This window comes from Prionailurus bengalensis, chromosome A3, assembly GCF_016509475.1.
Source record: "Prionailurus bengalensis isolate Pbe53 chromosome A3, Fcat_Pben_1.1_paternal_pri, whole genome shotgun sequence".
Classification (NCBI taxonomy): domain Eukaryota; kingdom Metazoa; phylum Chordata; class Mammalia; order Carnivora; family Felidae; genus Prionailurus; species Prionailurus bengalensis.
This window is the reverse complement of record NC_057354.1, coordinates 140,530,955-140,541,385: the sequence shown is the minus strand read 5'-3', so window position 1 is coordinate 140,541,385 and position 10,431 is coordinate 140,530,955. Positions and strand designations below refer to the sequence as shown.

General features: G+C 52.4%; 1 protein-coding gene across 1 annotated transcript; it reads right to left on the bottom strand.

Moving 5' to 3' along the window:
- Window positions 1-1,120: 1,120 nt before the first annotated feature.
- On the bottom strand, window positions 1,121-9,571 carry ALKAL2 (ALK and LTK ligand 2). The gene is made up of 5 exons (XM_043604664.1): window positions 9,105-9,571; window positions 7,713-7,766; window positions 7,551-7,631; window positions 4,744-4,809; window positions 1,121-1,744 (listed from the first exon to the last, which is right to left on the bottom strand). Exons 1-4 carry the CDS (start codon window positions 9,334-9,336, stop codon window positions 4,745-4,747), a joined length of 432 nt encoding a protein of 143 aa, XP_043460599.1. The 5' UTR covers window positions 9,337-9,571; the 3' UTR covers window positions 1,121-1,744; window position 4,744.
- Between the last annotated feature and the right edge of the window lie 860 nt (window positions 9,572-10,431).

Here is a 10,431-nt window from a genome sequence, read left to right as displayed (position 1 = left end):
CTGACCCCACCACCTGTGGAGTGAGACCGTCTGCTCCTTGGAGCCCTCCTGGGTGGCATGGCTAGATGGGTGACAGCTTGCTCTACAGCCGGCCTCTACCCTGATTCGTAGCTGGTGGTCCGGAGTCCTGGGAGAAACACCACTCACCGATCGGTCTTCACCCAGAGTCTGAGTGGATCACTGCTCAGCAGTAGAACAAGTGTAGAGGAACAGCTGCCCCATCAGGGTGCCCTGAGGGTTGGGGGCAGAGCGGGGGGCATTTAGTTCTGGAGTCTCCTCCCACCTGGAGGATGTGCAGGCCGCCTCTCCCACCACCCTGGCAGGACGTGTGTCCGCCTCCCTGTGGAGTCACCCAAAGAGAGTCCTGCCTGAAAACTTTTCCTCAGACAAGTAGGAACCTCTCAAGGTTAAATGTATTGAGAAATTGGTGATGATACCCTAAAAAGTAAAGAATTGAGATGGAAAGATCAGGTAATTCACCACCATTAGAAAATAGGAATAAGAAAGAGCACTTCAGAGTTACACTCTGCCCTCATCAGTCAGTAGTTGCTGAATAATCTCAAAGTAATGTCATACTCTGTGCCTTCGTGATCATGAATGAATCCCTACAAGTTTGTTTCTTTACCGTTTGAATACGTATCTTAAATATGAACCTCAGACACATCCCACAACTCAGGTCTACTTTGTCCTTACGGCTGTATCCAGGCGAGAAGTCATGTGAACAGAGAAACTCCTGCTGATTTCAGTTGTGTTAAATTGGATGCGACCATTTGTTCAAAATAGATCACCTGTAAAATCTAGAGCCACTTGGAAGTCTTACTTCTTAGTGTTTTCATGATTACCATGTCACGCGGGAAATGCATTCTTACTTAAATATTTATTAAATACTCATCACCATATCAGGCTCTATCTTAAGACATACCACGATTCCATAGTAGCATCTCCTTAAAAAAAAAGTCAATTGTCCCCTCCAAGAATCCATAGCCTTCCCACTTCATGTATTCATGGCTTTTGTATTCCATGACATTCTTGCCAGTGTTGCAATCTCTTCATAGGTCTGTAAATCATGAATTCTCACCAGTGAACTCATCAGAGGTAAAGAGTCACTTTTAAGACTTCATTATAATAAACACTGTTTATTACTTGTTTCAGCCTTTACAGTATTTACATATTGCACAATATCTGATACTATCTTACATTTATTGTACAAAGGACAAATGAAATGAGCCTGGGTATGTTCACAGATTTACACTCCACTGTCTCCAAAACGTGGCACATTTTTTTGTGGGTGTTCATGCAATTCCAAATAATACTCTGGGAATTTAATTGTAAAAGTAATAAAAATATTAAATCATACCATATGCTGTATGAAAATATAGTTTCGGATTCTGTTTATGTTTCTAAAGAAATATTCTTTGAGATTTCACCTAATTAGGAAAAGGAAATCGCTTTCTCTGTCACTTTGTAGCCCTGCTCATCAAACGTGGATCCTTCCTTCTTTTTCTCCAAAATCACAAGTGGCCAGTATTAACGTCAGGTACGCTGACTTGCTGAATACATATCCGCCAACAGTGTCGACATACACAACTCAAGTTAAAGGAATTATGGAAGAGTCTGTCTGCAAAAATAAATCTCTTGTTCACAAGGGGATGTGTTCGTGAAGGTAGTAGGTTCTGTCCCCTGTTGGTTCCCAAGGCACTTCTCATGGTTCACGGGCTGCCGTCCCTCTGTCCTATGCTCACGGCTGAAAAACATAGTTTCAGATATAACCATCCACATTTAGCGCTTCTAGAAGACCTAGATGTTGAATTATGTAACATAATGTGTTTATAAACACAAAGGATCAAGGGCTGCATGTATGTATATTTCGCTGTTCCAAAAAGCATAGTCCATTTATTGTGGAAAATAACCGGGTCCTACAGTTGTTACAGGCTCACTGTGCTAAGGGGTGAAAACCTCCCTAAATACGACCAAACGCTTGTTAAAGTCTGAAGACAGTCCTTACTCCTGATGTGTGTGTTGTCAAGTCCTCGGTAACTGGGGCCACCACACCGATTGACAGTTGGTGGCAGTCCTGAGACACGGTCGATTGGCCTTCACACTTCCATCTTCATGAGCATTTGCAAAACCGATAACCAAGAATAAACTCTTTATTCTAGCACTCCATGCAGTGTACCCGAACCACTGGTGTATCATTCGTTAATTTAAAAAATAATGGTAAGCTTCAGGGTTACTGAAAGTAGGCTGCATTTTGTAGACTGAACTAGGTCCTTGTTGCTCAGAACTACATTTCTTTGGAAACACTCCAGAGCTCAGGGTTCTAGCTTCCCTGAGCTGCAGCACCAGGTGATGAAGTGTGTGTGGGAGGGTCTCGAGTGGGTCTCTATGAGGGAGAGTGGCTGGGAGCCTGTGGTTTCCCTTTGGCTGGAGGGGATCAGTTAGTTAATGAGCTTCAGAAAGAAAGAGGCAAGGGGGTTTGTGCTCAGCTCACAAACGTGAAGAGTCCCTGTGCTCGGACCCCGTACACACTGGCTGCTTCCAGGCTCAGCCTCAGAGAAGACGAGGCTTCGGTCTGGAGCCGGACGAGGAACCCTGTTTTGCAGCCGTGTCCGTCCCGTGCAGCTGCCAGGGCAGCAGAAGACAGGTGTTTGAGCCCCGCTTCCTCCACGCCAGAGCAGCTGTGTTGACCAGGAGTGTGTGTCCTGCGAGTGCCCTCCTGTGTCTCACTGATGTCCTCACCCAACCCGCAGGGCCCTGCCTGTCTACGTTGTTGTGACCAACGTTGTTCTTGCAGTTTAAAACTTCTGGAATTAGCAGAAATTAATCTTTAAAAAATATTAGGAAATTATTATAGTTAGCAGAAATGTCTGTGTTTTTCCAGCTTTACCCATTTCTTGACCAAAATGAACACAGTTACAGCCGTGACAAGTGTGACAGTGGGTGCAGTGGCCTGTGGGCACACACCATCCTCGTCTCCCTTGTCCCACCATCCAGCCGGACCCTGACTCGGTGGGTCAGGGTGGGGAAGTGCACCAACTATCAGCACCTTTCCCGAGACCACATCTCCTCCCGCCAGGACTCCCTCCCTCTTCGGTGTTGCCATGAGTATCCAAACCCTGACGTGCCCATCCCGAGACTGATGCAGGGGTCGAACCACGCTCGGTTCTAGTTCCACACCCACGTCATTCCTTAGGTCGCGACAGTCATTCTTGCTCGAGTAAGGACACCCTGCTGCCCCTCTAGGAGCAACCAACTGTGGGGGGGCACAGTTAATGGGTGTAGAGACCGGGAGCATGTTCCTGATTAGATGGCCACAGGGCATTTGGTCTCCCTGCCCCTAAGTGAATGGAAGTTGTTTTCCAAGGACGTGCCTGGCTCATCTCTGCAAACACTGGTGGTCTCACTATGAAGCAAGGCCTAATACGAACAACAACATCCTCTTCCCGAGCATATCGCCTGCAGAGACAGGAGAGTGCATCCACTGCTTTAAAAAAGAAGCCTTTTCTGTGTGCCTTGTGGGCAGTGGAAGAAACCAGATAGGACTCAGATGGAAGTGAAGGTGAGGTCAAGTTAGGGCACGACATTTCTCAGCTCTGGCATTCAAAACCATGCTTTTCCTTCGCCCCAAGTGCAGAGTGCCACACAAGTGTCAGTGAACCGGCACAAAACGTGGCCTCGTAATCCCCCGCTCAACCCCATGCTCCACCCGACCCCCATGTTGCTCCTCTGGTTACCGTGGGCGTTTGGCGGGGACAACGTGGTGCTGGGGACGGGGCTGACTGTGCCTGCCTGGCCAGTCCCGGCTCCCAGGTTTGGCTCAGCCACTCCGCACTGTCTGGACGTTAACTTATCACCACCGGCTTTTCCACAGCGAGCGTCAGGACTTCTCTCCCCTCACACGAGACAAATGAGGGTAACCCTGGACAAACACAGCATCCTACCCCCTTTTTATTAATGCTTCTGGACAGCAGATAAATTGTCTGGGAACAGCCATGTGAGGACCAGAAGCATGTCTGGTGCGGGTAGACTTGGCTTCAGAAGTCACCCACAAGACACACGGTGAATGTAAGATTCTGCGACTGAAACCCACGGTATTTGCATCAGGAAAATAAGCCCTTTCAGCCATCTGTGTGGCTGACCGCTGGTGTTACAGGTTGCACATCAGCCCTCAAGAGGCCAAGGTAAAAAATTTAGTTCATAAGCTCTTGATGTGCATTTATATTTTTACCGTTGGAGCCTATGAAAGAAACATATGAAGAGAATAGTTATTCTTGGCTATTCCTTATAAGCTAACTGGCATGATGGTAGACTCCAACTCAAACATTTGCCAGATAATGTCTATAAAAGTTGCACGGATATGGTTAGTCATACACTCATTTATGAGTGTAAGTGAATGAGTGAAAGCCGAAAAGTGAACAGGCGTGATTTTAGACATGCCTCCTGTTTTATGCACTAACGTGCTGAAACTAGTCCACTAATGGGTTTTGTTTCCAGTTAGCACTCTGCCAACGGAGCCCTCACGGGAAAAATTCACAACAGCTGCCTGGGGTACTGTGTGCAGGTGGCCGGGTACCTTACACTGATGGCCGTTATTTGGAGATATTCTGAGTGTCACTGGACTCAAAGTAAGGCTACTTAGGCCAAAGGGGGGGGGGGGTGTTTCTAAACACCCATGAATTTCTCACATCGCAAACCGGACTCCGGTCCTTGGTGTGTGTGCCAGTGACTCTGTGGTCGGCTTACCTTATCCCTCCAAGCACATAGGACTGACAGCCAGCCGGGTAAGAAGCCTGGCACATCTTTTATAGTCTGTAGTGAAAATAAATCACAGACCCTTGTCAGTTACGTCAACAACCCTTACAGCATTTTTTTTAACAAGAATATCAGCTGCTAAAGCCATTTCTTTAAATATTTTGAATTCCCTGGAAGCGATGCGGAGACTGTCATGTGAAATCATGGGCTCTAAGTCATTGATTTCATCTTTTATGGTATTTCAGGGGCTTTAGCATCACAGGGCAGGAGATCAGTGGAACGGGAAGCCGTGTGGGAGGCCAGATGCAGAGTCTTCTGCCCATTTTCTTCCCGCGGTGGCTCCCAAGCTCCTCAAAATGGCTTTGGTTTTGTGCAGCTTCCTTCCAGGGCATGTGCAGGCTGGGTCCCCACCTGGGTTCATCATACACAAAACCCTCTTACTTAAAGACAGTGGGTCAAAACTCAAGTAACAGAGCAGAAAGACCTGGGCTGGATAACAGAAGGAAGCAGTGAGCTAATTTCTGAGTACAGGCTGATTTTCCATAATATCTCACTTAATTTCCTATTAAATTATTCCATAGGTGCTACCTCAGAAGGACCAAGTGAGGTTTAGTGACCATGGCCGTAAAGGGCTTTCCTCAGCTTGAAGTTCTGTGGAAAAGCTACAGCAGTTTATAAATTACTTCTCAAGAGTCTCAAAATCCTACTTAGAAATGGAGGAATTCATACTCTTAACTGAAATTCTGATAAACAAGTGAACTGACAACAATGAATTTACACAACTTGTTGGACAAGCGGTTAACCTACCCCCAAAAATACGCTCTTAAATATTTAGAGGACATGATAGTTTGTGCTCAAAGGGGGGAAAAAAAGAAAGGTCTAACAGCTGGAGGCTGGGGCATCTGGGTTCCTGGCATTCTTTTCCTCTTCCCTCGCACACCAAGTCATCTCCGGTGCAGTATTCCCAAATACAGCACACGTGCGCGCAGTGTTGTGTGCGCTCAAGGTAAGGGCTCCCGTTTGCAGCACATCTAGAGGCCATGAGGTGGACCACCACCCCCGCCTCCCACCAACCCACATGTTCTCCAACCCTAAAATAATCTGGGGGTCCTATGAGGGTGCAGTCTGGAGAAACTTCATGTTCTGCTCTTCCAAAGAGCCCCCGCCCCCTTGGGACCACACTTTGAGTAAGAAGGCTCTGGTTCCTTTCAGTCCTGACCTCCCAGGATTCGTTTCTCCAGCTCTGTGTGGGCAGAGAGAGGTGCAAGCCACATCGGCACAAGCAGCTGCTCGCCCAGTGCACGCGTCTGTGGGCTTCGCGCCTCCCGCCCCCGCCTCCCAGAGGAGCTGTGATGAACCCTGACGGCCACCTCGCAGAACGGGTGAGTTGCTCTGAGCCGAAGGAGGCAGTGGGTGTGGACACACACTGTGTCCTCAGGTCAAGCGGTGGCGTCTCTGTGTCAGGGCGCAAGCAACTGAAGCAGGTCGTCTGCTTGCGCGTCCATAAATGAAAGAAAGATCAGGAGTGACCGCCCCAGAGGCCATCTGCAAATTTAGAACCTGTGACCCTGTGATTTTAAGATGGGATTTAATATAAAAATATACACACATTTAAACAATAAAAACGAGAAGGTTTTCTGGTCCCTGGAGTACTTAACTACTCTCAAACGGAAGGTGATGCCGTTTCAGAGGAAGGAACTGGGAAAAGAACGCGTGCCAGCTGCGAATGGCCTGGACGATGGGTGGGCTGAGACAGAGCTGGAAAGTAAGTCGAGCTGCGTGCCCACGTGCTGCTTGCCTCGGCTGAGCCCGTGAGGCCCCGGGCGCCACCCGCCGCCTCAACAGGGAGCCTCCCGCATCAGGTGATGCTCCTGGTCTTACTGGCCGCGTCACGCGTGCCTAGACGGGGACCTCCATGCTGGCAGCTCTGTTGTTGGGGCAAACTTTGCTGCCTAAGCAGAAAAAAACTTCCACTGCCTGTAAAGTGGCTTATGTGTTTACATTTTGTCTTTTGAAGGCAGGGCGGGAAAGTCTGGTCGGACAGTCTCCGAAAGCAGCCAGTAAGACACCTGGTGTCTGCACACTTCCCTCCCGAGAGCCTTACATGAAATCAAGGTGCAGTCCCTGCAAACGAAGACGTCACTAGCTCCTAAGTCACTTGTCATCACTCTATGTTTTGTGAGGAGCACTAGCAGCCACTTTGGGAGAAATAGAATACATTTTGTTACAGACGAATGATCAGAGAGCTGCGGCTGAGCACTAGATTGAGGCGTGAACTCTGCATTTGTGGGTTAGTGACAGACCAGCCAGAAGAGCAGAAGTTTGAAACAGCGATGAAGTCCTTCCTTAGATAATGAGGTTATAATCCCTAACGGAAACAAGGAAGTCTCTGGTCAGGGTAGGGGGCCCCACACACATTCTTTATGCCCCAGGGCACAGAACTACAGCCTAGTCATCTGAGCAACTCGTTCTTAGCGCTCGTTTGTCATACTGAGTGGACACAAACACAGACATCATGCCAGAATTCATATACAAAACAAGAATGTGAATGGAAGAGCTCAGCCGGTTCCAAGAGGTGATTAATTCCAGCGAATGTAAATAATTTTCCATTTGGCACTAGCTGCTACAGAACGCAGTTACCTTCTTCTATGGTCTGCTCGCCCTAACTCCACAGTTAATAGGGGGAAATATCTTCGCACACAGGAGATTTAGAAGGAGGGGACTGTATACACAGAAGGACATGAGAATCGTATCTACATGTGCTGTTTTCCCAAAGCCGTCCGGATGCTGTCACTTACATGCAGGGACGGTGCAGTCTCTGGTGTTGTGGTACAGTCTGTGAAAGTGTTTGCTGCACTTTGGACTGAAATAAAGAGGACCTGGAACATGGAAGGAGAAGCATGTCATGAGGCTCGCAGGGCGCCAGGGATGGGGCGCAGGGGAGAGGTGAGGACACTTACCTGTGAGATGTTTTAGGAACTTGTCCTTCATTCTCAGATCTCGAGGGACGATTTCTGTTTGAAGGGAAAGGAGGTAATTATTGCATCGCTTGAGAGAAGCATTTTTGTCACGTGATCTAAGCGAAAGTTGAGGAAAGTTGCTGGAAAGTGCAGGTTACCCTGCACTAGATAAAGCCGATCGGAGCCCCCTTGATGGCTGTGTGAAGCCTTGTAATCAGGGACATGTTTTTCTCCAGATAAACTATTAACTGTTCACAAAGCTTCAATATTATTTGTCTGGTCTCTGCCCTGATGGAAAAGACAGTGACGGCAAAGTTACAGGGTGAAGAAATGTGTGTGGGTGGCGGTTAGTTTCCCGCAGCAAATCGCTTTAGACATTCTCATTTGGGAGAGCTTGGGAATCAAATCCCACAAGCTCTCAAAGTTCTAAAACGAAAACCCAGTCCCTCAAACAGCAACCAAAAACAATGTCATGAAACTTCTCTTTTTCTAGGTATGTATTTAGGAAAAGGACTAAATGCTTTCAAAACCACCTGTTGCCAAGGCTGATGTACATGCATGGAAATAGCCATTTACTCGTTTATAAGATAAAAGGTAAAGTTCCCGGGGAAAGACAGCTGTCAGTTTTCACTGGGGGAACAGGCAGTGCCCCATTGACACTCTTTCTGACTCCAGGCTTGGTTTCTGCTTTTTCACTCGTCCGCTCTGGGTAGTAACTTTTGCTAGGAGGGCGTGTGGTTGCACTTTGTCTTCTCACAGATACTCCTGGTCGGGGGGGACGTTCCCTGCGGACCCTGCCCACTTGGTCTGAACGTCAGCCTCTATCAAACTGACCTTATCACACTTGACCTAATTGTGTCATGAAAGCATTAAAAGCTCGCAAGCTTTCTTTGGAAATTTCCCACGGGGCAGGCACTCTGGGAAGGCTGTGCCTCTGGCGGGGGTGCGGGGGGGCCGCTCTGCAGCACTTCTGCCTCAGTTGAAAGCGCTCTGCTGAAAGTATTTCCATTTCCGAAGTGACACATGACAGTTCTGTGCCAAGCTCCGACCTGGGCAACAGGTCCCGCGCCTGGAGCGGAGCGGAGCAGGGCTGTCGGTCACCCAAGTCCCATTTGCTTCTCTTTATGAAAACACATTGTCTAGTTGTTTCCCCCCAAACAACAGAAATGGGTTTATCCTGTTAAAATACACGTTTTCTCCAGGACCGTATTTCCCAGCAAACACGACTCAGTGTCTCCGGAGACGCGGCGGACCCGCACACGTGCGGAAGGTCCCCACCCCGACCCGGGGCTCCCGGGACCCCCCCCCCAGACCCCGCCCCGGATCCCCCCGGGCCCCGCCCCGGACCCCCGGGCCCTCCGGGCCCCGCGCACACCCCGGGAGCGCACTCACCCACTCGCTGCTCCTCGGGGTCCAGCGCGGAGTCCGAGGCCTCCCTGCGGCCCGCGAGCTGCAGCCTCTTGGCCTCGCCCGCCTGGCCCTTCCGGAGCTCCTGCAGGATCTCCGCGATGAGCCGCAGCAGGGTCTGTCCGTCGGCCGCCTCCCGGGGCGCAGCGACCCCGGGCCCCGCCGCCCCCAGCACCAGCAGCAGCCCCAGGAGCAGGGGGCGTCCCGGCCCGCGCATCGTGCGCTCGCTCGGCCGCAGGGAGATCCGCGCGCTACAGGGGCAGGGCGTGGGGGGCGGGGGCGGGAAAGAAAGTCGGCGGGGGTTTGGGGGGGGGGCAGGCAGAGCCCGAGGCCGCGGACCCCTGGGACCCCGAGCGGATGGGAGCCCGCGGCGGCGGCTGGGACGCGGTGTCCCCGGGACCCGCGGAGGCCCTGGCGCGGAGATGCTGGGAGCTGAGACTCGGGGCGCCGCCCCCGCCCCCCGCCCCGGGTCCTGCCCCCGCCCTCCCAACTTTCGGGAGAAATGGCACCTCCGCTTGCACTTGGCTGCGGGAGACATCGGCGCAACTTTCTTAACCTCTGAGACCGTGGGGAGACCGGGGGGGGGGGGGGGAGACCCCGGAGGGCTCGGCCCGCAGGGAGCGAGGGGGACCCCGGGAGGGCTCGGCCCACGAGGAGACGAAGGGACCCCGGGAAGGCCCGGCCCGCGGGGAGCGAGGGGGACCTCGGGAGGGTTCGGCCCACGGGAGACGGGGGGACCCCAGGAGGGCCTGGCCCGAGGGCATCGAGGGGGACCCCGGGAAGGTTCGGCCCACGGGAGACGGGGGTACCCCGGGAAGGCCCGGCCCGGGGAGCGAGGGGTCCCCGGGAGGGCCCGGCCCACGGGAGACGGGAGGACCCCGGGAGGACCCCGGCCCGCGGGGAGTGAGGGGTGATCCTGGGAGGACTCGGCCCGTGGACTGGGGTCCTCCCGCCGGGGCAGCGCCGCGCCCTCCGGCGAGTGGGGGCCGCGCCCGAGTTCCCAGCGGCGCCTTTGTGTGTCGTCGCCCCCTCCTCCCGGCCGGACGTCCCCGAACCCCGACGAGGAGTCCCCGACAGGGACCCCCGCTCCAGCCGCCCGCAGGGTCGGGTTCGGGAAACCCCCGGCCCACACCTGCCGGCGCCGCCCGGGGGTCCACCTGCGCGTCGGAGCACGGCCGGATTACCTGTCCCCGCGTCTGTCCCCGCGACTGTCCCGGCGTCTGTCCCCGCGCCTGTCCCCGCGTCTGTCCCCGCGTCTGTCCCCGCGCCCCGCTACTCCATGCCCCGCGCAGACCTGGCGGGCGGAGCGCAC

Bases quoted from the DNA above. Each gene is read 5' to 3' on its own strand.
- ALKAL2 (XM_043604664.1), bottom strand. From the start codon at position 9,336: ATGCGCGGGCCGGGACGCCCCCTGCTCCTGGGGCTGCTGCTGGTGCTG. The intron at 7,767-9,104 runs GTGAGTGCGCTC...CCCTTCAAACAG, and splicing joins CCCCGAGGAGCAGCGAGTGG to AAATCGTCCCTCGAGATCTG. The intron at 7,632-7,712 runs GTAAGTGTCCTC...TCCATGTTCCAG, and splicing joins GTTCCTAAAACATCTCACAG to GTCCTCTTTATTTCAGTCCA.